This window comes from Drosophila bipectinata, chromosome XL (genome assembly GCF_030179905.1).
Source record: "Drosophila bipectinata strain 14024-0381.07 chromosome XL, DbipHiC1v2, whole genome shotgun sequence".
Taxonomy (NCBI): Eukaryota; Metazoa; Arthropoda; class Insecta; order Diptera; family Drosophilidae; genus Drosophila; species Drosophila bipectinata.
The window spans coordinates 16,820,282-16,847,708 of record NC_091734.1 but is presented as its reverse complement, the minus strand read 5'-3'; the positions used below and the strand labels follow the sequence as shown (position 1 = coordinate 16,847,708).

Genomic DNA, 27,427 nt, shown 5'->3' with positions numbered 1-27,427 from the left:
CCATATAGCAGTTTCGGTGCGACCAGTGGGACCTACACGCTGCCGCCATCTTGGAGTGGACCACCGTTGCTAACGACTAGCAACCCACTGTGCGCTATAAGTGCTGCGCAGACAGCGCATGGATTCGCGCTACCGGGCGGGAGCATCCACAACGTAGCAACTGCATCACCATTTGTTGGATCCTACGCCTGGATGACGCCGAATGGAACCCAAGCTAATGGACCAAGGAGGCTCCCGGACTTGCCTATATTTGGAGGGCAGCCCGAGGATTGGCCCATCTTTAATTGTGCATTTGTAGAGACGACCCAAGCGTACAACTGCACGGATCTGGAGAACAACCAGAGGCTTTTGAAGGCGCTGAAGGATGAAGCACGCGAGACAGTGAAGTCGCTGCTGATTCACCCTGCAAACGTCAGAGCCGTGATGGAGCAGCTGCGGTTTAGGTTTGGCCGACCGGAGCAGCTTATACGCAGCCAGCTGAACAGCGTGCGAGAGGTTCAGCCGATTTCGGAGCAGCAACTGGCGAGGATCGTCCCCTTCGCAACCAGAGTGAGTAACCTCACGGCCTTCTTGCAGTCGGCAAAGGCGGAGCAACATCTGGGAAACCCCACACTCATGGAGGAGCTTGTGGCAAAGCTTCCCACCAGCAAACGAGTGGATTGGGCCAGGCACGCTGCATCGATCCAGCCCTTTCCCACTGTAGCGCACTTCAGCGCGTGGCTACAGGAGTACGCGAACATCGTGTGTACGATTTTGGACGTCGATGGAAAGGAGCCGAGGCGTCGAGTTCTACACGCGAGCGTCGACCAGAACGGATACGAGCAGCGGGATGACCGGCATGGAGGTTGTCCAATTTGTGAAGGTCAACATGCTACGACGAGTTGCAGCGAATTCATTGGAGCTTCGCCACCGGGCAGATGGAGCATGGTGAAGAGGCATCGGCTCTGCTTCACATGCTTACGGAGTGGGCATGCGGCCAGATCCTGCGATGTGCATGGCGAGTGCCAGATCAACGGATGCCGCAGATTGCATCACCGTCTGCTACATGAAGAGGACGAAGGGCGAAGACGGCCGGAGCAGCGAGGTGGTTTCAGGCGCCACAACGGAGGGAACCAGATGTCACCAGTTTCCAGACGCAGCCCGGACAGGAGGTCTTCGCCACGAGGTGGTTACAGGGACCACGAGAGGACCCAGGAGTCGGCTGTCCGCAGGAACAGCCAGGAGAGAAGGGCCCCGCAGCCAGCGGAGGCGCCCATGCAGAGGAACTTGAGTATTGACGTCAAAGGAGGCCGACTTTTGTTCCGTATACTGCCAGTAACGCTGTACGGAGCTGGTCGCCAGGTGGACACATAGGCGCTATTAGATGAAGGATCCTCCGTCACGATGATCGACGATGAGCTACGGAGGGATCTGGGAGTGCAAGGCGAACGTCGACAACTGAACATCCAATGGTTTGGAGGAAGAGCAAGCAGGGAGCCTACCAACGTGGTGAGCCTGGAGATCAGTGGAGCTGGGAAGCTCACTCGTCACCCGTTGAGGAACGTGTACGCCGTTTCGAGCCTGAGTCTGCCGATGCAGACGTTATGTCGACGAGATGTCCAGGGCGTTCATAAGGATTCGCGACTGCCGATGAAGCCTTACAGCAACGTGGTGCCGAAGTTGCTCATCGGACTGGACCATGGACATTTGGGATTGCCACTTAGGACGAAGCGGTTTGCCAGAGAGGGACCGTTCGTGGCCGCAACCGAGCTTGGATGGGTTGTGTTTGGGCCAGTAAGTGGACAATTAACTACGCCGTCACCGAGGTCCTGCCTTCTAGCCGTGTCAGTGGAGGACACGATGGAAAAGATGGTGGAGGACTACGTCGAGATGGAAGGCTTTGGTGTGAAGCTCGCGCAACCGGTCGCAGCCAGCGACGACGCGCGGGCCCAAAGGATCCTCGACGACACCACGGTGAAAGTGGGGCGTCGCGACCAGACGGGATTGCTCTGGAAGGAGGACCACGCTGTGCTGCCGCGGAGCTACGAGATGGCACACAGACGGCTGATCAACGTCGAGAAGTTGAAGCGCAACGGGCCGTTGGCGCTAGGATACGATCGGATCATCAAGGACGTGTCCAAAGGATATGCGAGGAAATTGCAGCCGGATGAGGTCGCGGTGAAAAGCGACAAGCTATGGAATTTGCCACGATTCGGTGTCGAAACCCCGAACAAGCCCGGTGAGGTCCGGCTTGTGTTTAATACTGCAGCCAAGGTTGGAGATCGATGTTCCCAACGATTCCTTTGGAGAGATGGTAACGACGATCGAGACCCGGATGTGTACGAGGTGAGCAAGAACTTCGTGGGAGCCGACAAGGAGGCCAGACGATTTGGAGACGCGTTCGAGACGGAGAGGATACAGAGGCGGAGTATGGGAGCAGATGGTGCATTGCGTCAAGCGAGTGCTGCGCCATACCCTGGAAGAAGTCGCGCCGAGGGACCATGTGGAGTCCCACCATGGAGTACCTGCCTACGCTTGTGCGCCGCGAGAAGTGGTGCCAGGGAACGGAGCCCATCCGCCAGGGCGATATGGTCTTCGTCTGCGATCCTGCCTTGCCCAGACGAGAGTGGCGCAAGGGCATCGTGGAGGAGGTCTACAGCGGAGCCGATGGAGATGGATGGAGCTAATGGACTATCTTGGACAATGTTGCGGCCCGTCTCTAAACTTGGAGTTTGGATTTGAGTGAAGCGGGTCTTCACGGGGTCGGGGATGTCGACGGTCAAAAACATTGTTATCGATAGTTAAGTCAGTATTATTAGGAAATGTAGTATTTTAAGTTGTCGGAATTACGGGCCTACTAATAGCGGTAGTGTGAATGCCGCCAAAAAGTGCCATTCATTGTTTTGTTGATTGTAGGAGGGCACACTGCGGTAAGAAGAAGGATTAATATTTGAATTGTAAACTAATGTATGAATTTATAGAATAAAACGTTCCGTTAGCCACAGCCAAGGCCTTTGAAGTACCCCTTTCTTCGGACCTACGCGTGTGGGGAACCGTTTAAGGCAACTCCACATGACACAAAACAACAGTCGTTAGTTTAATAATTTCCTTATATATTTTGGAACTTTAAAAAAGTCGCCGCTCGAATTTGTTACAGATATATGTATATAAATATATATAAATATATATATATATATTTACGTACTTATATATGTATATATATATATATATATAGGTACCTATATATAGGTATCACGAGGAGGCGATTGCGAATGCGATGGACTCTTCAATGAAGACTTTCGAGTCGACTTGAGATACCAAAACTAATTGGCTGTCTCCTTGTTCTCCACCTAACATTACCTACTCCTAACCTAATAAAAAAATAAAACATTTACAAAACAAAAAATTATTGTTTGAGTATTTTTAGTTTCCTTGAACCCGCTGCTGATGCAGCTTTTCCTTTGAAATAAATTTTTTCTGTTAGCCATTTGCTGTTTTTCCCCAATAATATTAAAACAAATCTGTCAAGCATTTTCATCCTGTGTTCATAACAGGTATGGGTAACCGAAAACCAATTACAATATATGCTGGATTTTTCAGTGGAGGTAATGCAAGATTGAATAATTTTTTTCTTTATTCTGTTCATCTGTGGCTTTTTATACCCTTGCAGAGGGTATTATAATTTTGGTCAAAAGTGTGCAACGCAGTGAAGGAGACATCTCCGACCCTATAAAGTATATATATTCTTGATCAGGATCACCTCCTGAGTTGATATGAGCATGTCCGTCTGTCCGTCTGTCTGTTTCTACGCAAACTAGTCTCTCAGTTTTAAAGCTATCGTCTTGAAACTTTGCACACACCCTTCTTTCCTTTGCACGCAGTATATAAGTCGGAACGGCCCGGATCGGCCGACTATATCCTATAGCTGCCATATAACTGAACGATCGGAAATGGTATTTGGTAGAAATATCAACTTTCGAATTTTTGAAGATAGAAGTTTGGGACTTTTTTTTAGATTTTGTATTGTAAAAAATTGGATTATATATTCCTATTCCCATAAGGATCGGCTAACTATATCCGATGTTTGCGATATATATCCGGTTTTAACTGCAAGGGTATATAAACTTCGGCTCCGCCCGAAGTTAGCTTTTCTTTCTTGTTTTCAAATATTTTCTTAAAAACAGAATAATGTATTTCAATCAAAGAAAAATAGTAGTCAGAAGGAGCTTTAAGTTTTAAAGTTTTATCAGCGCAGTCATAATTTTTATTCAGTATAAAATTTTCCGTACAGGTTTGTGCTTCTATTTTTTTCTTTAATAGATCAGCACACACTCCGCAATCTTTTTTTTCCAAAATTTTAAACAATGCCTGCAAAATATCGCAAGGCATTGCTATCAAACTCGTCACCAGTTGCAATATCCAAAACTTGCTCATATTCCGTCTCGTCATCTGAGAACATCTCGAAATCGGTATTGTCTTCGTCGGTTTTTAACTCTTTGCAAGTTTTATTCAAGCTGCAGTCCTGGATAACGTTAATTAACATTGTATCTTCATCTGGGCCGCAATTACCAGATAATGATTTCGAAGTTAATATTTTCATTGATAGCATTTTTGACATTATTGTATTAAATTCTGACATCGATGGATTGTTATTTGCTACTCCGCGAGCCCTTATTAAATAAAACAAGTTTTTTAAGGGGTCTTGATTCCATTTCGCGATTGGTAAATAAAAGATTTCGGAGCTCCACACACTTTCAGATAGTGCAAGTACTGATGAAATTGTTAACATCATGCCGTCAATGCAATGTACTACTTGTGGATATTTAAATTCTGCAAAAAAATTCCTCATTTCTAAGAGGTAATTGTGAACGTTATTATTATTTTGCAGTGCACACCTGTGCGGATTTTTTTTATACAAAACATGGCCATTGAGGCAATCAAAGAGCTTATTAACCTTTTCAATAAAATTTGCCGTAGCTTCTGCGCTATTTCGGCATTCCACAAATCCGCCAGAATCAATCACTGTTCGGATTGCGGCCGAAACAGTGTGGCTAAATATTTGTGTTGCATATTTAACTTTCATTTTTTCAAATGAGTTTGGATTAATATGCTTCGCCGTTACTTTGGGACAAAGCCTCGTTGAGTTTCTAGACTCAATTTGGTATAATTTCCTTATTATATCCCAAGATACATCTCCATCCGGCGTATTAAAATTATTTTTTATTAAAAGGTTTCTCAATGATTTTATAAGATGTGGGGCATTAAATATTGTAAATATTTCTTTACCGTTAACATTGAAACTCGGCTTGTTTATGTTAACGCCCCATTTCTTACATGCAGCTCTATTATTTGACCCTTGATCGCATATTATGGCTCGTACGTTTAACCCCAACGTTTGCGAAACTTCTATGTTCGCTTCAACTTTTTTCATGAGGCAATCATGCTTAATACCGTTAGCCGAAACAGTATAGCTTAAAACGTACTTCCAATTTTCAAATAAGCCTCTAGCCATGAATACGCATACTTGCTGCCCTAAAAATCGAGTTCTTTTTTCACCATCATTTTCAAATCCCTGAATTTCATCGAGAGCGGGATTATATTGCAGTCCTTTTTTGATTTTTATTTCATCACAAAGGATCACTGCTTCTTTACCTTTCTCGCTCATTTCACCAACAATTTTTCTAGAAAATCAGGTTGAAATCCTGGCGTCATATTTTTAAAAAGAGCCCATCGACACAACGTACTTTTGGCAGGAAGTTTTAACTTTAAAACATCCCTCATATACTCATACGTTCGCGAAGAATAAAAATTTATATTCTGGGCTATCATTTTTCTGCGCTGTTATATGAGTTCGATTTTTTTAGCAGCATTTTGCATAATGTTTTGGCCTCATCAGAAACATGAGGTAATTTATTTATAATATTAAATAAATTTAGGGTGCTTTTTCTACTATTTCTCATACCCTTGCGTCTACTAGAATTTTTCATTAAAACAAAAGCCCTTCTCATTTTTTGCATTTTTTCTTTGTATTTTTTTAGTTCAAGAGACATCTCATAATTTTTTTTCAATCAAAAATCTTCTAACTGAGGTGAAGTTTCTATGTTGGGAGTTTCTAAATTGGAAGGGCTACCTACCCTATTTAAAAACTCTTTTCTTCCTATTGGGTTAATATAAGTGCCAATTGGTTCTTCCGCCCCATCATCACAAAATTCAAATTGTTCACATGGAACAGTACTGTTCGGACGCAATAGTGAATTGTTACATAAATTTAAAGTGGGTACGGCATTGCTTCTAAGCCTACTTTTCCCAATATATTTACTTTCAAACTGTCTGTTACAAATTCGCCAAGTTCGTCTATTTGAAGTGTCATCCAATTGGCACAATTCAACCCATTTCTTAAGATTCCTATCATCCGATGGAAAAGAAAACAACCTAATTGGAATGGAGTGTGATGAATCCCTGTAACTCCCCTGGCAGGATGCAATAATGCACTTGCGTCCATTTTTCCTAACATTAAGCCGATTCATTTCAAAAATATTTAAACCGAATATTTAAATAAATTATTTAAGGTTTAAATAACTAGATTTACACTTGCAATTTATGATGATTTAGCCACGGACCCTCGGAAAGTTTACGTTTAGTAAAAATATTTCCGAAAAATATATTAACACACCGATACTAATCACTTGGTTCACAAAAATCAGCACTTAATTAGGTCCTCACGAAAAACGCTCCTCACAGAACAAAAATAGAATGCCGATTAAACCATTTTCCTCTTCTTCATCAAATGGCAATATATTTAAGTGGCAACCAAAAACTACAAGAATCATAACAAACCAGAAAAAAAATAGTTTTGGCGCGCAAGTTAACACTTTCATTGCCAAGAACCCCAAAGTCGTACCACAAATGACGGTGTGTAAATACGGTAGTGACATTTTTATATTCATGTATATATTTTAAATTACACTGCAGATCATACAATAAGATATGCACTATAGATCATAAAACCATATAAGAATCCATAAGCATAAAACCAATGTAAATATATATATATATTTATATATATGTATATATATCTGTAACAAATTCGAGCGGCGACTTTTTTAAAGTTCCAAAATATATAAGGAAATTATTAAATTAACGACAATAATTTAATAAAATCTCACAATAACCCAAAATAATAACAAGTGCCTGAAAAATTGTAAACAAAAAAGGTAAACAAGTCCATCAGCTGTTTTCGTGTCTTCACCCTCCCCTAAAAATCATTCCATCGTTAGAGTAGGCATGCACAAGCCTCTTGCAGAAAAACAAAAACTTAAAAGCAATCGGCGTTTTAAGTGACTCCGACTGAAATATACTCTGACACTTTCTCACATTTTACTACTAACACTTAATCTTATTCCTAAATAAATTAAAAATGTATGCTGAAATAATAAAAAATATAATATAAAAAATAATATAATTTCTTTCGTCATTTCATCAAATAACGAATACCCGAATTTGGTTAGGGTAGTCTGAAAAGTAAGAAAAATCAAAATTGTGATGTGTGACACGCATACATACGAAGATCAACCGAAGCGCAGGCCAACCTTCTTCATCGCGCTCCGTTTAGAGACTGAGAAACAGAAAACATTTAATGCGAGAATGAGCGTAAGATGAACGAACGATGAGCGTAAGAGAGCGTAAGAAATCCGCTCTGGGGCCTGCTGAGGCCTGTCGCAAGAAATTTTTGCGTCCATTTTCGTTGTATGAAATGGGTTGTCTATATGCTGTATGGTTAGTGATATAACCTTACATATTTTGTACACCCGTTTGGGGATTTCTCCATTCCCTCAGTGATGCGCGGTCAAAGTGGTCCCTGCATTTTAGCCTACACGTTGCTAAGGGGATACCTACTGGTTTCTTCTCCGGAAGGAGAGGATTGGTAGTACCTGCTCTTGCCAGTTCATCGGCGGCGCAATTACCCTCGTGGTCCCTATGCCCGGGTACCCATATGAGGTGGATGTCATGCTGCTCTGCCATCTCGTTAAGAGATCTGCGACAGTCATTCACTGTCCTGGAGTTGGATGAAAATCCGTCAAGGGCTTTGAGTGCCGCTTGACTGTCTGAAAAGATACAGATTGTGTCTTGATTGCCAGTAAGTGCTGGAGATCTGAGTGCTTCTCCGATAGCTATTACTTCTGCTTGGAACACACTACAGTGGTCGGGGAGTCTGAAGGACTCATTTAGACACAGCCGTTTGCAATGGAAACCGCCTCCCACCTGGCCATTTAATTTTGAACCGTCTGTGTAGATATGGAGGGAACCGGCTGGTCCCAGGATTTGTGTGGCCCACTCCTCCCTTGTTGGAATGTAGACCTTGTATTTTAAGGTGGGATGATCGACAGGTACGCAGTAGTCTGTAGACCCCGTTGGCGTGCAGTGGTGTAGATCTAACTTGGTATGTCCATAGTTAGTCCATTTCCATGTGCCCGTCTCGCGTAGCCTGATTGCCGATAGCGTGGCTATCTTGACCCCCATTATCTCTACCGGTAGTAGGTCGAGTTTGAAGTCTAGGGCATCCGTCAGTGTGGTGCGTAGGCTACCTGTGATACAGACCTCCGCCATCCTTTGCGTTTTCTTAAGTTTCTCTCTAATTGTGGAGTTATTGAGAGAAGGCCACCAGACCACCACCTCGTAGAATAAGATGGGTCTTATGACCGCTGTGTAGAGCCACAGCTATTACTATTGCTTATTATTTTTATTTTTTCCTGCAAGTATAGAGCGCGATTGTTGCCTTGTTAGCTCTATCCATGGTGTTTGACTTCCAGTCCAGTTTCCTGTCTAGCGTAATCCCTAGGTACTTGGTGCTATCCCTAAGGGATAGTGTTTCTCCTAATAGTTTTGGAAGCCTTAAGTTCGGTATTTTGTACTTCCTGGTGAAAAGGACGAGCTCGGTTTTGGACGGGTTTACACCCAGTCCATTTCTACCTGCTAACGTGGAGAGGACCCTAAGGTTGTCCGTCATACGGTCACATTCATACTCAAGCAATTCTAACGCCCACCTCGCAATACGAGGGTTAAGCATAGTACTGAGTTGACGAAAATCCGCTGTCCAACGAGTGACAGCTGTCAAATTCCATATAAAAAAAACGGTGTAAAAAAGGAACGAAGAAGAAATTTTTGCCTTCTAGATTTTGCGGGTACTGAGTTGACGAAAATTTTTGTTATCGATTTTAATGGTGTTGCCGGATCAAAAAAAATAAACAGCTGCTCTCGGGGTGTTAAAATAAATATTTCAATTTATTTTTATAGGTGTGACATGGAGGGTCAATTCACCAAACAAAAAAATAGTCGGCCCGAAACATTTTAGACGCGCCAGGACAAATTAAAATTAATTTCTGCGGTCAAGACGAAGCCCTTATGGGCCTTTTTAATCCCATATTATTATGGGATTTGACCCACAAGGGGCATTTTAATGCCATAAAATGGCATTGAAATGATTTGTGATTGATTTTGATTTTGATTTTGACCCAGTTTTCTATTTCTTAATCAGCTCCTTAGCGGCGAAATACATAAACAAAACACCAACATCCAATCGTTTTGAATTCATTTTTGTTTATTTGTTTTTTGTTTACAAAAACCAGCTGTTCAGTATTACCTTATTTCTTCATTGTTTTGGTCACACTACCTCGGCAGCCGAATAAAGTGCAAAATCGCTATCAGAATTTCAACAGCGGATTTTCGTCAACTCAATACTATGCTTTAAGTTCTATTCTGTTTAACGTCAACGTCAACGAATTACTATCAGTAACAATTCTAAACCGTTAATCGTGCACATAAATTCGTAACCTTCGTAGGGCATAAAGAATGGCTAATGTTTCAAGTTCAATGCTATGATATTTTACTTCATCTTTCGTTGTAGCTTTCGAAAAATAAAATATAGGATGCAATTTCTTATCCTCTTTCCTCTGTAATAATACCGCGCCAAAACCATGTGCGCTTACGTCTGTATGTAGTTCTACCTCATCCTTATAATAATGTAAACCTAGTACCGGTGCTTCTATTAGCTTCTTCATAAGCATCTCAAAACAATCTAGCTATTTTTCTTCAAACACGAATTCGCAATCTCTTTATATGAAATCATATAATGGTTTTGCAATCATCGAATAATCCATTATGAATCTTCTAAAGTATGAACACAATCTCAAAAAGCTTCTAACTCCATGCACTTTGTTGGGGACTGGAAAATCTCTGAAAAAGTCTTAGTATTGAACAATCAAATCACCTGTTTTTTTGTAACTAACACTATTGGAGCTGCATATTCTGATTCACTCGGCCTAATACTTCCCTCTATTAAGTACTCGTCTAATATGCTCTGTAACTTATCTCTCTCTGTATAAGCTAACCGTCTAGGAGAACTGCTAAAAGGTTTCGAGTCATCCAACCTCAGCTTTCTTTCACACTTAACCTCTGGTTATATTGGTCTTTGGTTATTAACATAACAATTATATATAATTTTAATGAATTGCTAACATTATTATCCACTTATTCACCAATTTTGTATTCTACAGATTCATCTTCAATATTAATATTTATAAACTCCGTTTCTACTACATTTATGTCAGATTTCGTTGCTTTTGTAACCTAACTGCATTTATAGTCTTTTTTTTGTTACTATCTGTTACCTCCTTTACCTCTTCCCTTATTATCTGACATTCATTATTAACCTTACTAACATCACCAATTCTTCTCTCTTCAACATCAACATCACTAATTATTTGCTCTTCATCACTAACATCATAACTTTTTTTAACATTTTCTAAATTTTCTACTGTAACCAACTTCAAGGTGTCGAGGTTCATATTTAGATCACATACTTCCACAAAATCCCTTCCCAGGACTACATCATGACATAGATTTATTTGCCACAACAACTAAATGAAAATGTACCTTACATTTCGCTTCGGCTTCCTATTTGGCACAGTGGTTCAAGGTATTGTGTTCTTTAACTTTTTATATATTAATTTTTGTTTTATTAATTAAAAAAAAAATGGAATTTAAACTTGTCTGCGCTATAAAGCCTTGTAACAAGACCATTTCCACATCCCAGCCTACCATCCATTGCTGGTTATGAGAAAAAGTCGTGCACGCCAAGTGTGCCGGATTCACTGCCTCAGTTTCGGGTATACGCTATTGTTGTGAAAATTGTCGTGCTGTCCAAGGCGAAATGAGGTCGTTCATGAGACAGACCAAAAATGGATTTAAAGAGTTGATCAATGGTTTTCGTAAAGTCAATGACCAACTCTTTGCGCTTGACACTCAGTTTAATGGCCTTCAGCTGCTAAATGAGTCCCCTAAGCGTAAGAAATCCGCTGTTTCTGATCCGCCTCAGCCTGCTCAGCCGACATTAATGCAGCCGCTTATATCTCTGGCCACCCCAAGGGCTAGACCTGAGAAAAATTCGTCCGAATTTCTCAGGGATAATGAGCAATTGTCTGATATGTCCGCCATGGCATCCCTTCAAGTGATGCCACAGGTCCTAGGGAACGAAACCCCCATTAGAGTCACCCAAAAGGGTATTCCACAGTCCGGACCACCGGCACCGACTGATGCTGCAGTTCTCGTACCTGCGACACCAAAACCCTTACAGGTGATTCCTCCATCGAAACATATATTTGTTTCTCGGCTTGCCCCTGATACTTCAGAGATTGATATCTCGGCTTATATCAAAGCCAAAACAAAAGCCGATATAAAGGTGGAGGACATAACTAAATTTAAATATAATTATACACGGCGCACGTCTTCTTTCAAGATTCGTGTGCCCGCGCTGATGTTCAAGACGATTTGTTCTCCCAGTTTTTGGCCAGAGAATCTTTTCGTCCAAGAACATCAGCCTAGCTCCGTGAAGAAAAAAGTTAAAAAACCAGTGGGAGTGAGACTTCCCAATATTGGAACCACTGACCAACCCACCACCTCTTCTTTGGCTTCTAACCCAAAAAACTAGTTTCCTCATTAACTCTTACCTATCAGAATACTAGGGGGCTACGTAGCAAACTCCCCAAGCTATATTCTGATAGTTCTTTCTTTGCATCCCATATAATAGCATTTACAGAAACTTGGTTAAATCCGGAGATCTTTAGCTCCGAAGTTTTTCCAAGTAAGTACACCACTTTTAGACGGGATCGATCCCAGCGAAAAGGAGGTGGAGTCCTCATTTCGGTAGACTCTACTCTTGCTTCTGAAGAGGTGAAATCCCAAGAGTTTGGTGACATAGAATTTACTTGCGTTAAAATCACTATGTCCGTGAAATCTTTATACATTACATGTTCATATATACCGCCTACATATTGGCAGCATTTGTCCGCTATCCGACACGTCTTTAATCTTATGACGGATCGTGACCAACTTGTGGCGGTGGGCGACTTTAATATCCCAGAATTAAAGTGGTCCAACGTCGATAACTCACCATCTTTGTCACTTATCACTCACCATGACTTCACCGCGGGCATGTTTGACATGTCCCTAGGTCAGATTAACCATGTTAGAAATTCGTTAGGTAGGCTTTTAGACTTATGCTTTGTATCTTATCCTGATGGTACCGCTCTCTCCAGAGCTTTTCCCCTTTCAGCCCCAGAGCATCCTTATCACCCCACGCTGGAGGTCTCTATCGAAACTATTCCTGGTATCGATCAGATGTCTCTATGCGTGGCAAATAAGATTCGCTGCTTCCGTAAAGCTGATTTTCAGAAACTTAATAGCCTTATTGATACATACGATTGGTCCGATATTCTGGCATGCACTGATCATAACGTCACCTTAGAAAAAATTTTACCTTACTTGAAATAAGTTTTTTGACTCTTGTGTGCCATGGAAATATCCGTCCGCTTCAAAAAATCCTCCTTGGTATACAAGGTGCCTCACTAACCTAAAAAATAAAAAAAAAGTAAGCTTTTACTTAAATACAAAAAAACCTGTAGTAGTGTTGATTTTTCAAGATACCTACTAGCTCGGTCGAATTTTACCGTGCATAACGCTGAATGTTATAGGAATTATATTCGACGCTGCCGGATGGATACAATTTACTCAGGATCCAAAGCAGTTTTATAATTTTGTAAACAACAAGCGTAAACACGTATTTTTTTTACCACTGCTTACGTTTGAAAATTCCTCTGCGACCCCTGATCAGGCCATTGCCGATCTATTCGCAGAATTTTTTCAAAGAACTTATTCTCCTCCTAAATTGACTGATCAGCCTTACGCATATAACATTCAAGCAGCAAATCTTATTTTCTGTCCGTTTTTTCTGAGAACAACTTATTATCCTGTCTTTTAAACCCATAGGTAAAACCCATTTATTCGCCAGGCCCCGACGGAGTACCAGGCTGTGTGCTAAAATACTGCGCCAGGGCTCTGTTCAAACCTCTTCTAAGACTTTTCAACTTATCTTTGGAAACCTTGATTTTTCCCCTTAAGTGGAAGGAATCATTCATAATTCCTCTACATAAAAAAGGAAAAAAGTCCGAGGCTGCCAACTATAGAGGCATCTCTAAGTTGTCGGCAATTCCAAAGTTATTTGAAAAATTAATTACCCCTCATTTGCAACACCTTTGCTCTTTCAAATCCATTTCTGCCCAATGCAGTCTTCAGTCTGACCTTGATAACTTTCAAAAATGGTGTTTGGCTAATGATCTAATACTTAATGGATCTAAATGCAAACATATGTCTTTTTATCGTTCTTGCCCTCTGCAAGCTACTTGTTCTATTAATGGGATTGCCTTAGAAAAATTAACCCAGGTTAATGATTTCGGCATCCTATTAGATATCAAACTTAAATTTGCCGACCATATTTCCTTAATGGTTAATAAGGCTAAAGGAGTCCTTGGTTTTATCAAAAGGTGGTCAAAAGAATTTAATGACCCCTATATAACCAAAACATTATTTATTTCTTTGGTCCGTCTTATACTAAAGTACGGTTCATGTGTCTGGAGTCCCCAATATGGAGTACATAAGGACCGCATAGAATCCGTACAAAAGAACTTTTTAATATTTGCACTTAGAGGTCTATACTAGGATGCAAATCTTCAGCTTCCATCCTAAAGTAGCATACTTTTACTTATAAACTTACCTAGCTTAACAAATCATAGGACAATGCTCTGCATAACCTTATTAACGGGGATGTAGATAGCCAGCATTTACTAACACGCTTAAATTTTAACATTCCTATTAGAAGGTCTCGAAACTTTAGTCCTCGTTTCCTTAGCCATTGTAGTTCGACATATGCACTGCACGACCCTTTTAGGGTATTATGTTCGAACTACAATGGTCTCTACTCTATTACATCTCTTTCCTGTCCCTCTAATTTAAAATATAGAATTTTAAATTTCCTTACTAACTCCTCTTAGCTTAACAAATTTCAAATAGCTTAATATATACTAATAAATAGTTTCTCGAGCGCCCCTCGGTCGTCTGGGCCTCTAAGCTTTATGATGAATACAGGAATGCTAGCTGATGCTCTTATTAATACACAAGCCATTTCCAAACTCTGAAAGACAGCGAAAAAAAAAAAATAAATGAATAAATAATTATTTATTCATATCATTTTTCCATGATATGAACATAAAAAGGCATTTTACAAACATTTTCGGGTACTTTAGAAATTTTAATAAACGAAATTGGACTTCCTCTATCTATTAGGCATTCTGTAGTTAACCTGGTATTAGTACTATTCCTAAAGTAAATTTCAAAGTATCTTACATAATTGTTCTTGACCTCGCTCTTAATTTTGTTTTTCAGGCACTGCGCCACAAAATGACCCATTTCGCCACATGCATAGCACGATCCTTTCTCCCGCCTTGGCTTCCTGCGCTTCTGCGCCCAATGTCCTTTAGCAGTGCAATTATAGCAACGCGTTTCCTTGCTGTCTTTCTCGTCCTTGTTCACTGCTGCCTCCTTTTTGTCACCATAAGATTTAGGCAACTTCACCTCCGCACATGCACGTTTGATATGTGCAACATTTTCGAAGCACTGAATATGTGCTTGATTACGCAGCCCTTGATTAGGAATACCTTCAATGATGCGACTTAACATTTCTTCTGCATCTATATTGATGCTTTGAGCAAGCATCACATTATCGTCAATGTAACTTCCAAAACTTTCACCGGAACTCCATTTACGGTTCTCGAATTGACGCCTCACCTCGAACTTCGAAACTTTGCCAACAAAAATTGAAATTAGCTCAGCAGTTAACTCCTCCAGCGGTAGCATGATGCTTTCATGGTTTGCATGCAGCCACACGTTTGCTTTTTCCTTGATTATACCAATCATCAACATCTTATCATATTGTCCACTAATTCCATAAATGGTTGCAATATTATGCATTTGATTAATCCATTTTCGTGCGCAAGTTTCTTTTTGCCTTCGTCTTTTCCGTTTTCTTCGCCTCCGTCTTTGCTATTATCGTTGTCATCTTCGTAGTTCCAGATCTTCTTTATATTCGTCTTCGCCGTTATTTCCATAACCGTCTTAGTCTTGATTCACCTTTTTAATTGCGCAATTGATGCATTGTTAACGTCCATTTTCGTTTTTTTTTATATTTTTTGATTGAATTGTTTTTGTTTTTGATTGTTTTTGGCTATAACAAATGTCCCTGAAGCAGAACGCCAACACAATGATTTAGCAATTCTTTTATTTTTTCTATTTCCGCTTAAGATCACTGCTGGCGTTCGACTGATTCCGATCTCAACTCGCGACCCGCATCAACCCTCATAACTCGCTGAGAGAGAAATGGGAGCGATGAGAGCACAAGAGAGAGAGAGAACCAGAGAGAGAGAGAACCATCATGAAAACAAGCAACACTGAACTACACTAACAACAATTTACAGTTATGCTATACAATTCCAGTTATTATATATATACAATAAGTATATATATACTTTACTATATACTAATTGGTGATACAGATCACCAATTTGGCTTTCGCGGAGGATACATTGTGCAATAGGTCCACAGATTGCAACAACATATCATGCAGGCCTTTGACGTAGTCTTTATCGATATGCAGCAAGCCTTCGATAAGGTGTGGCATAATGGCTTGTTGTACAAAATTAAAAATGTTTTGCCTGCTCCCTACTATGGGCTATTAAGGTATGTTGTCATGTTTATATAACATACCATATCTTATATCTGCCATCAAAGATTATAAAGTACATAGATGGGACATCTCATACAAAGAAAAATTTTCTATGGCGGGTTCCAGCAGTGGGTCGCCTCAGTTCCATCGCCTCAGTTCGTAGTGGAACCCGCTGTAAAAATGTCTATAAGTGCGAGTTCTACGGCATTTTAGCAGGCCGCGTCGTTGAACCCGCTGTCAAATGTTTTCATTTTTTCCGTCGTGGAACCCGCTGTAATAATGAAAACATTTGAGAGCGGGTTCCATGACAAACGGCTGGCAGATGAGAGAGGGAAAGAGAGAATTATATTTTTAGATCGTAACATCTTTGAAACGATGAAAGTTTGAAACGTTGTAACCGAACCACTGTGAGACTAAAGAGATCAGAAATATCTTCTACTATCCTTACTCGTCAGCTCTGTTTTTAGTATGAATTCTAGCGCCTCCTTTAACACCAATTTTAAGTATCATAAAATCAACTTCGAGGGTAGCCTAGATGGATAGTGCGCGGTCCTTATTCAAGGGGTCCTGGGTTCGATTACATTAGCGGGCGGTTTTTCCAATTTTGATAAAGTTTTAGTTTTATGATTCTTTTTATAATTACTTTTTATACCCTTGCAGAGGGTATTATAATTTTGTCCAAAAGTGTGCAACGCAGTGAAGGAGACATCTCCGACCCTATAAAGTATATATATTCTTGATCAGGATCACCTCCTGAGTTGATATGAGCATGTCCGTTTGTCCGTCTGTCCGTCTGTCCGTCTGTCCGTCTGTCTGTCTGTCTGTTTCTACGCGAACTAGTCTCTCAGTTTTAAAGCTATCGTCTTGAAACTTTGCACACACCCTTCTTTCCTTTGCACGCAGTATATAAGTCGGAACGACCGGGATCGGCCGACTATATCCTATAGCTGCCATATAACTGATTGATCGGAAATGGTATAACTTTGGTGTTTTTAGAGTTAGAGAGTTCAAATTTGACATGAGTGCTATTTTTGGCAAAACATTACGACATGCCAAATTTCATATGGATCGGACGACTATATCTTATAGCTGCCATATAACTGAACGATCGGAAATGACCCAACTTTCGTGTTTTTGAAGATAGAAAGCTGGAACTTGGTACACATTCTATTTTTGGTTAGTTAATCCGACCTACAAAATTTCATTAGGATCGGCCGACTATATCCTATAGCTGCAATATAACTGAACGATCGGAAATGGTATTTGGTAGAAATATCAACTTTTGTATTTTTGAAGATAGAAGCTTGGGACTTTTTTTTCGATTTTTTAGTGTAATTGATTGGTTTTATTATGATGTAATCATAAGGATCGGCCAACTATATCCGATGTTTGCAATATATATCCGGTTTTAGCTGCAAGGGTATATCAACTTCGGCTCCGCCCGAAGTTAGCTTTGCTTTCTTGTTTTTTATTAATTTTTTTTTTTTTTGCTTTTAATTTTTACGTTATTATTATTCTATTACAATTGTTGTAAAAATAAGTGACGGACGTGTCGGATAACAAAATGCCGGAAGGACTGCCTTGAAATTTTATTAGCATTTTATGAGCGGGACATAATAAAGAATAAGACAATTTACCAATTGTAAAATTAATGAAAAATATTACAATTAAAGAAAAATAAAAAAAAATAATAATTATAAAAGAAAGAAAAAGTTCAAAGTCCTTACGAGGATTTGAACACAGAAAAATTACACATAGAGTAACTACTCTATGCATTACGCTACCATCCTGTCTCGATCTGCTGGGATCAAAATACTATTTGTTCTACCAACTACCACATCGGCGCATCGAAAACAGAAACGAGAAATTGAAATTGAAATTTGGAAGCCAAAACATTTTTAATCCGTCTTGCGAGCAGTCACACATACCCACATAGGTTCACATTTTTGTTGACGGGTACATGTAAAGAGTTCTAAAAATATAATCGTATGTATGTGCCTTCCCCCCTCACCAACAAGCTCGACGCAAAAAGTTGACCGTTTTGGGCCCTGATGTCCCATCTATGTACTTTATAATCTTTGCTGACATATAACTCGGAAATGGTATTTGGTAGAAATACCAACTATGGTATTTTTTAAGATAGAAGCTTGGGACTTTTTTTTAGATATTTTATTGTAATTAATTGGTTTTAATATGATATTCTCATAAGGATTGGCCAATTATATCCAATGTTTGCGATATATATCCGGTTTCTTATTTTTTTTTTTAAGATATAAGCTTGAGAATGTTCTTAGATTTTGGGTTCTAATAAATTGGTTGAATTATGTAATTCTGATAAGGATCGCACAATTATATCGATGTTTGTGATATAAATCCGATTTAAGTTGAAAGGGTATATCAACTTCGGCTCTGCCCAAAGTTAGCTTTCCTTTCTTGAGTGTTGAGACTCTCTTTTGACTTTTGGTCAGCTAGTAAGGACTTTTAAGTTAAATGAGGATTGGGGGGGCAAGAACAGAAAGCTATTCCAAAATGAGTAATACACAATTTGGTATAATTTATATCAGATCGAATAAATAGAGCAATTAGAAATAAGGGTCGTTGGCCCAAGTATTAATAAATAAACGGTTGCTGAGCGATTTTAATGAAAACAAGAAAGGAAAGCTAACTTCGGTCGGAGCCGAAGTTGATATACCCTTGCAGTTAAAACCGGATATATATCGCAAACATCGGATATAGTTGGCCGATCCTAATGAAATTGGGTAGGTTAGGTAAACTGACCAAACCAAAACTAGAATCTCTACCAAGTTCCAGCTTTCTATCTTCAAAAACACAAAAGTTGGGTCAATTCCGATCCTTCAGTTATATGGCAGCTATAGGATATAGTCGGCCGATCCTTATGAAATTTGGTAGGTTGGATCAACTGACCAAAAATAGAATCTGTATTAAATTCCAGCTTTCTATCTTCAAAAACACGAAAGTTGGGTCATTTCCGATCGTTCAGTTATATGGCAGCTATAGGATATAGTCGGCCGATCCTTATGAAATTTCGTATGTCGTAATGTTTTGCCAAAAATAGCACTCATGTCAAATTTGAACTCTCTAACTCTAAAAACACCAAAGTTATACCATTTCCGATTAATCAGTTATATGGCAGCTATAGGATATAGTCGGCTGATCCTGGCCGTTCCGACTTATATACTGCGTGCAAAGGAAAGAAGGGTGTGTGCAAAGTTTCAAGACGATAGCTTTAAAACTGAGAAACTAGTTCGCGTAGAAACGGACAGACAGACGGACAGACGGACATGCTCATATCAACTCAGGAGGTGATCCTGATCAAGAATATATATACTTTATAGGGTCGGAGATGTCTCCTTCACTGCGTTGCACACTTTTGGACAAAATTATAATACCCTCTGCAAGGGTATAAATATTACAATTAAAGAAAAATAAAAAAAAAATAATTATTATAAAAGAAAGAAAAAGTTCAAAGTCCTTACGAGGATTTTAACACAGAAAAATTACACATAGAGTAACTACTCTATGCATTACGCTACCATCCTGTCTCGATCTGCGGCGATCAAAAATACTATTTGTTCTACCAACTACCACATCGGCGCATCGAAAACAGAAACGAGAAATTGAAATTGAAATTTGGAAGCCAAAACATTTTTACTCCGTCGTGCGAGCAGTCACACATACACACATAGGTTCACATTTTTGTTGACGGATACATGGAAAGAGTTCTAAAAATAGAATCGTATGTACATATGTGCGTTCCCCCCTCACCAACAAGCTCGACGCAAAAAGTTGACCGTTTTGGGCCCTGATGTCCCATCTATGTACTTTATAATCTTTGGTTATATGCAACAAAAACAACAAACACAAATGAAGTTATTATAGTTATTGAAGTTATCATTGAAAGGTTATTTTAGATCGTATAGTAGACTTGTATCGTCTTGGATAGGGGCAGTTGTTTTACATCTGAGGATTTTAAGAAATTTCTCGAAGATTATAATGTTAAGCATGTAAAAATAGCAACAGGGTAACCTCAAGCTAATGAGCAGGTGGAAAGAATTAATCGAGCCGATGATAGCGAAATTGGCAGACTCAGAAAAGGGATTGCATTGGGATACAGTCATTGAAGATGTTGAGTTTTCGTTAAACAATACAAAGCAGAGAAGCATTGCGCAAATTCCGAGCAAAATTTTATTTGGAATTGCCCAAAAAGGAGAGGTTGTAGATGAATTAAGACAAAAGTTAGAAGAATTAGATAATACCGATAATGTTAGGAATTTAGACAAAATAAGGAAAAAAGGAACAGAGTCTCAAACAAAGACAATGAAGAAAAAACAAAAAGACAATGAAAGAAAAAGAAAAGATGAAAAAAAAAGGAAGAGAGTTCAAAATACAAGGTAGGTGATTATATCGTGGTTAAAAATTTTTATTGTGTGGTTGGATTTGCAAGAAATCTAAGTTTTTAAAAATGATAGGTATTTAATTAAAGATGTTGAAGGTTTGCAATTGTCACGTATTCGATATCAAAGTCTTTTGAGTAGTCAGAACATTATTATTATATTATGTAAATTTTTGTAATTAAGTAACTAATAGGTTCTAATCAAATAGATGTATAAATCAATTGTAAAATATCACAAGATCAAAGGATCTTAGAATGTAGCAGGATTGCTACTTATTGTATGTATATATAAGCTGTAAACTTACGGTGTTGCTGCTTGTTTTCGGTTCTGGCTCTCTCTCTCTCTTGTGCTCTCATTGCTCTTTCAGCGAGTTATGAGGGTTTATGCGGATCGCGTGTTGAGAGCGGAATTAGTCGATCGAATTATAGTCTAAAAGAATTATAAAAGAAGTATAAAAAAACTAATGAAAGCAACGTGTTGGTGTTCTACTTCAGGCACATTGATTAGATCCCTACATTATATAAAATAATTTAATAATATTTTTTTAATCTGTTCCTTAAATCCAAATTTAAGTTTACGTAAGAAAGAAAAATCTTTCTTAGTAAAATATGTGGGTAAAGAAGAACAAAAATAAAATCATGCAATTAGAGATTTGAACTTTTAAGAAGTTTTATACCTTTTTTATTTTCAAAAAATCGAAAATTTTAAACACGTGTGCGTTTTGCCCCCACTGCTCTTAAAACACCAAAGTTATACCATTTCCACTCAATCAGTTATAAGGCAGCTATACCCGATCGGCCGATCCCGGTCGTTCCGACTTAAGAATTATAAAAGAAGTATAAAAAAACTAATGAAAGCAACGTGTTGGTGTTCTACTTCAGGCACATTGATTAGATCCCTACATTATATAAAATAATTTAATAATATTTTTTTAATCTGTTCCTTAAATCCAAATTTAAGTTTACGTAAGAAAGAAAAATCTTTCTTAGTAAAATATGTGGGTAAAGAAGAACAAAAATAAAATCATGCAATTAGAGATTTGAACTTTTAAGAAGTTTTATACCTTTTTTATTTTCAAAAAATCGAAAATTTTAAACACGTGTGCGTTTTGCCCCCACTGCTCTTAAAACACCAAAGTTATACCATTTCCACTCAATCAGTTATAAGGCAGCTATACCCGATCGGCCGATCCCGGTCGTTCCGACTTATATACCGCGTGCAAAAGAAAAAATTTTATGTGCAAAGTTTCAAGTCGATAGCTTTAAAACTGCGATGTTTTAAAGACAAGCTGTTTATGTAAGCCGTATAATTGCGTTGATTCAAGTTTGCAAACCGGTTCTCGCTGGCAACCTAATGGTATATTCTAGAAAAACCGTTAAAAGCAAGAACACGTGTTCATTTCTGCAGCGCATCGGAGTATTTTGTGTATTTTGTGAAATAAATGTTTTGTGAAACATATTTCTTTGTATACTAACTAACAATCGTTAATATACTAACATGACTTCTTATTTTTTTCAAGGCCAAATTATACCAGCGTAGCCCTTTTTTCGTCTTTTGTGTATCTAATGCGTCTTTGTGTTCGTCTTTTGTAATTGTCTACACTTTATATTAATTTTTTTCAATTAGTTATAATAATTTTTTCGCTTTATTTTAAATTTTTGTTTTCATTTTCAAAGGCGATTCTTATTATGTCGACTGGTTCATAGCTGTGAAATAAATATGTTTATAATAATCTTGTATTGTTTAATTTATTATTTTTTTGATAAAATGAATGATGAGCAGAGTTTGAAAAGTATACAATTTCAACATAAAAGAAAAAGTTATCAATACTAAATGATTAATTCTAACTGACTGTTTCTATGGCTGCTATATGCAATAGTTGTCAGATTTGTATAAAATTTGGTAAGTATGTATAAAACCACACCGAAGTCATAATCTGAGTTTACGCAACATATCTGGAAAAATGAAAAAGTTATCCATACTAAATTCTTATTTCTAACTGGTCGTTCCTATGATAGCTATATGATATAGACGTTCTATATGAAAAATTTTGTGTGTATATGTTTATAATATTTTTATAGAATTTTGGTCAAAATTTTGTAGCAATAAAACAACTATAAGTAATTATGACCGCGGCTCCATACAAGCCGAACCACTGTGCACTGTTTTAGAGTTAGAGAATTAAATATGAGAGAGTTTATATGAGAGCTATTTTTGGCAAAATTATTCGACACGTCAAATTTTATAAGAATCGGCCTACTATATCTGTTTGGTCATTGAGAGTTTTCAATGCCGGGAAATGAAAGACGAATTCAATACGTTATATAGTACGTTATATTTTTTTTATGCTGCAGGCAGATGAAACTGGGATCAACCATTGTGATCATCTAGTTTATGGTGCTAAGCAGTGACTAAAAAATATGGACAGAGAGTGCGGCTCGACTAGACATACGCGAAGCTAAAGCTCTCGATAGTGGAGAGGGCGGCCCGACATAGTGATTGCGAAGCTAAAGCTCTCTTAAAATAGGCCCGTTGAAGTCGAGCGGCCGAGAAAGAGTCGGCATGCGACCAACTAAGGCGATATATCCATACTTTAGCTTAATAAATAAACTATAACTAACTGTAACTATAAATAAACCTATAACTGCTACATAGCTGAACGATCGGAAATTACCCAACTTTCGTGTTTTTGAATACAGAAAGCTGAAACTTAGTACAGATTCTATTTTTGATCAGTTGATCCAACCTACCAAATTTCAGAAGGATCGGCCGACTATATCCTATATCTGCCATATAACTGAACAATCGGAAATGGTTTGAGGTAGAAATACCAACTATCGGCCGACTATATCCTATAGCTGCCATATAACTGATTGATCGGAAATGGTATAACTTTGGTGTTCAGAGTTAGAGAGTTCAAATTTAACATGAAAGCTATTTTTGACAAAATATTACGACATGCCAAATTTCATAAGGATCGGCCGACTATATCCTATAGCTGCCATATAACTGATCGATCGGAAACGGTTTTTGGTAGAAATACCAACTTTGGTTTTTTGAAGATAGAAGCTTGGGACTTTTTTTTAGATATTTTGTTGTAATTAATTGGTTTTATTATGATATTCTCATAAGGATCGTCCAACTATATCCGATGTTTGCGATATATATCCGGTTTTATCAACTTCGGCTCCACCCGAAGTTAGCTTTCCTTTCTTGTTTTTTATCAATTTAAGTTTCTAAATTTTTTGGAAAACCTAACACCAGGTCCAAGTTTGACTTATTTGAATTAGGAAGTAAACTCTATAAAAACAAAAGTCTTTAATTGGAAAATACATTTTGTGTTAACCCTTGGCTATTAACAAAATAATGAAATATTGAATAAATGCTTATCATATATATGTGAATTTATTTTTTCTAGCGTTTGCTCATTATTATAAAGCTTGCAGTATTGATACGTCGCATGAATATAACATATCCTTATCCGCCCGAATAAGGCACAATACATCATTGAGAGATCCAATCAAAGGGAATTTTGAGACACAGGTCGATATGGGCACAAGCAAGAAAATAGAAGAGAGCACCGCTTCTGTTATTTCTCTGAAACACATGCATTTTAAAGAAGCTTGGGCAAGTTACGACGAAGCGCAACGTCTTCAGCGGATGTGTCGCTATTTAAAGGTGAACTCTAAAGTTTATTTAATTCAGAATACAGTAACACTTACACTTACTTACTTTAAAGAATAAAAAATCGCTTACTCAAGTTATTCAAGATGCTTTTTATAAGATGAGGGAAGAATTCGAAAAATTAAAATTTCTTGAGGAACCAAATACATTAGACGACGAGTGCTATGATGTTTCGGAACAAGCTATAGAAGGTAACGTAAATCATAGATAAACATTTTTAATCTAAAACAGTTTTCAGTAGCATCTTCAAAATTTACGTTATCTTTAACGGGACCGGACTTCACTTCGCATAAAGTAGAGGACCCTTTTAAGCAACTAGGACCAATTGCAATTTTTTCTGCACGTCGCCACTGGACAGCACCACGATATATACGTCTACAAAAGGGTTCCTCTACATATCATAATAGTACCTTTGATCTATCATTACCTTTGGAAGATGACGAGGAAGAAGATGATTCAAGTAAACATTTGGAAAATTTTGGTTTCCATGTCCGTGGGGACTCACCTGTCATTATTTCAAACGTAAAAATAAATTCACTTGCTGATGTAAGTATAAAACTAGGTAACTTTATGCAGGAAAAATTTTTATTTTTTTTAACTGTAACTAAAGCTTGGCGGCATCAAAGAGGGAGACTTTCTGGTTGAAATTGCCGGAAAAGATGTCAAATGGTACTCAAATCAGCAGGTTTTGTTGCTTATACAGTCGTGTGGTTCTACCCTTGATCTTAAAGTAATAACACCAATGGATCGAAATTATTTACAGGTAACTTTAACTATAAAAACTTAATTATAAAAAGGTAATTAATTATAAATTGTAATTCCTAAGGAACTCTTAATTTTACTCATACCAGTACATGTTATTTACAAGGACATATTTTATGTTTGTCTGCCCATTCATCTATCCGTATCAATGCCGACATCTCGGAGACTGTAAGACATGTTAGATTTTGGGTCAAACCATGCGCAACGGCATCTTTTTTGATGTGCCTTTTGAATAAATATTTGCATATACAAACTCAAGTTTGTGATTAAAATTGTCATTCTTTGTATACCCTTCTTATAAGAATGTTTGCCTGTCTGTTCGTCTATTCGTTTGTTTCTACACAAACGAGGGTCTCAGTCTTAAAGCTATCTACTTAAAACTTTTAGTATGGACGTCCTTTCTTGGTTCTAGCTTTGCAAAGGGTATTATAATTTTGGTTAAAAGTGTGCAACGCAGTGAAGAAGACATCTCCGACCCTATAAAGTATATTCAGTAGCGGACAACGAAATCCGGACAGGCAGAAAATACAACTTTTTTAGTTTCTTTTCAGCCAGCAATTACTTTATGGAGTAAATTTGAAATGAAAATTATGTATTGTAAATGTTAATCAAAAACTTGGTTTTTATACCCTTGCAGAGGGTATTATAATTTTGTCCAAAAGTGTGCAACGTAGTGAAGGAGACATCTCCGACCCTATAAAGTATACATATTCTTGATCAGGATCACCTCCTGAGTTGATATGAGCATGTCAGTCGGTCCGTCTGTCTGTTTCTACGCAAACTAGTCTCTCAGTTTTAAAGCTATCGTCTTGAAACTTTGCACACACCCTTCTTTTCTTGACCGACTATATCTTATAGCTGCCATATAATTGATTGTGTATGAATAGTGGACTGTATTATGGTTTTTATTATAGTTTTATGCATTTATTTTCACTATTTAGCGGGTTTACAATGGTTTTAAGCGGGGTTGCTATCAGCGAGCGGTTGCGGTTAATGTCAACAAGAGAATGCGGCCGGCTTGCAAAAAGTGCAGAAAAAGAACTGAAAAACGATCGCGTGATGTTCTAATACTAACGCATTGCACTGCAATTTCGGCTATGCGTGTGAGCTTAAAGCTCCCAAATGGTAAACAAGACAATGATGTGCGCAAAAATAGGTACGATAATAAGAAATTAATTAACAAGTAAAGAAGCAAATGTAATACTATTTAAATGCAAAATAAAGACGAACTATTTCTCAACATACCGGCCCCCCTGAACGACGGTTCAGTTCAAAGGAAGCACAGCAATTTTCGTAATAGGGCGCTTGTAGATTCCTCTGATCCTGGCCAGGATGAACTTCGGTGACTCGTCCTAGCATCCAGTGTGTCCACGGCAACATTTGGAGCATCTTGATGCCATTTCGTGCGAGGTTGAAGCGTGCTGAGATACTCGAGATTCCAACGTTTCCAGAAACCTTGAACCTTGGCCTGTAGTTGTCTCCAGCGCTGCAGTCTGTTGATGTTTACATCCAGGAAAGATGGTTCTGGTACCGAAGTGAGAGGCTGACCTGTTAGAAAATGAGAAGGAGTTAGCGGGTTAAGACTGTGATCGCTAGGTGCGCCTAAAGGGCGAGAGTTCCGAAGCCCTTCAATCTGAATTAACAGGGTCGAATACTCCTCGAATGTCAAGGCACTGCTGCCAATGACTCGTTTTAAGTGCAGCTTTATGGATCTCACACCAGTCTCCCAAATGCCTCCGAAATGGGGAGCAGATGGCGGAATGAAATGCCAATTAATCTCGTGGCTGGCCATGAAGCTTGAAATTTCTTCATCTTGACTTTGAGCTATTACCATTCGTTGCATTTCAGCTAAATCTCTTTTGGCTCCATGGAAAGTCGTTCCATTGTCCGAGTATAAATCCGATATAGGTCCACGTCGAGACCAAAAGCGTTTGAAAGCGGCTATAAAGGCGGATGTCGTTAAATCGCTGACCAATTCTATGTGAATCGCTTTTGTAGATAGGCAGACAAAGATCGCAAACTAAGCTTTGCCAAATCTTGGTGTCCGGCCTGTCGATGTTTTGATTGACACAGGTCCAGCATAATCCAATCCAGTGTGCAGGAAACAACGGGCGGGTTGAACTCGAAACTCCGGTAAATCAGCCATAAGTTGAGAACTCGTGTGTCTTCGCTGCAGAAAGCAAGTTCTGTAATTGAATACAGTTTTGCGGACGAGGTTCCGAGCTCCTAGAATCCAATACCTTTGGCGTAGACTATGAAACGTGTATTCGACTCCAGCGTGTAACAATGCAGCATGTTGATAGCGAACTAGCAGACCAGCTATTGGAGATTCCTTAGGAAGGAGAATGGGATGCTTTGCGTCATAAGTAGCTATAGAATTATCGATGCGACCACCAACATGCATTACTCTCTGCTCGTCTAAAAAGGGTGTGTAGCGAATCAACTTCGATTTCTTCGACAATGGCTGTCCGGTAGT

General features: G+C 38.8%; 2 protein-coding genes across 10 annotated transcripts in view; both read left to right on the top strand.

Moving 5' to 3' along the window:
- Rhp (GTP-Rho-binding protein rhophilin) overlaps window positions 1–27,427 on the top strand; it is a 227,250-nt gene that overhangs the window by 162,747 nt on the left and 37,076 nt on the right. For 6 of the 9 annotated variants that reach the window (XM_070283104.1, XM_070283062.1, XM_070283016.1 and 3 more), the window contains 4 exons: window positions 23,924–24,183; window positions 24,245–24,380; window positions 24,428–24,735; window positions 24,800–24,952. In XM_070283104.1, the coding sequence (XP_070139205.1) occupies window positions 23,924–24,183; window positions 24,245–24,380; window positions 24,428–24,735; window positions 24,800–24,952 (857 nt within the window). Of the gene's footprint in view, window positions 1–23,923; window positions 24,184–24,244; window positions 24,381–24,427; window positions 24,736–24,799; window positions 24,953–25,015; window positions 25,166–27,427 lie in introns of those variants that run through there. The other 3 variants (XM_070283088.1, XM_043211151.2, XM_070283172.1) reach the window with 2 other exon arrangements.
- On the top strand, window positions 1,384–3,045 carry LOC122321330 (uncharacterized). The gene is made up of 2 exons (XM_043211155.2): window positions 1,384–2,909; window positions 2,961–3,045. The coding sequence occupies exon 1, from the start codon at window positions 1,384–1,386 to the stop codon at window positions 2,719–2,721; it is 1,338 nt and encodes a 445-aa protein (XP_043067090.1). The 3' UTR covers window positions 2,722–2,909; window positions 2,961–3,045.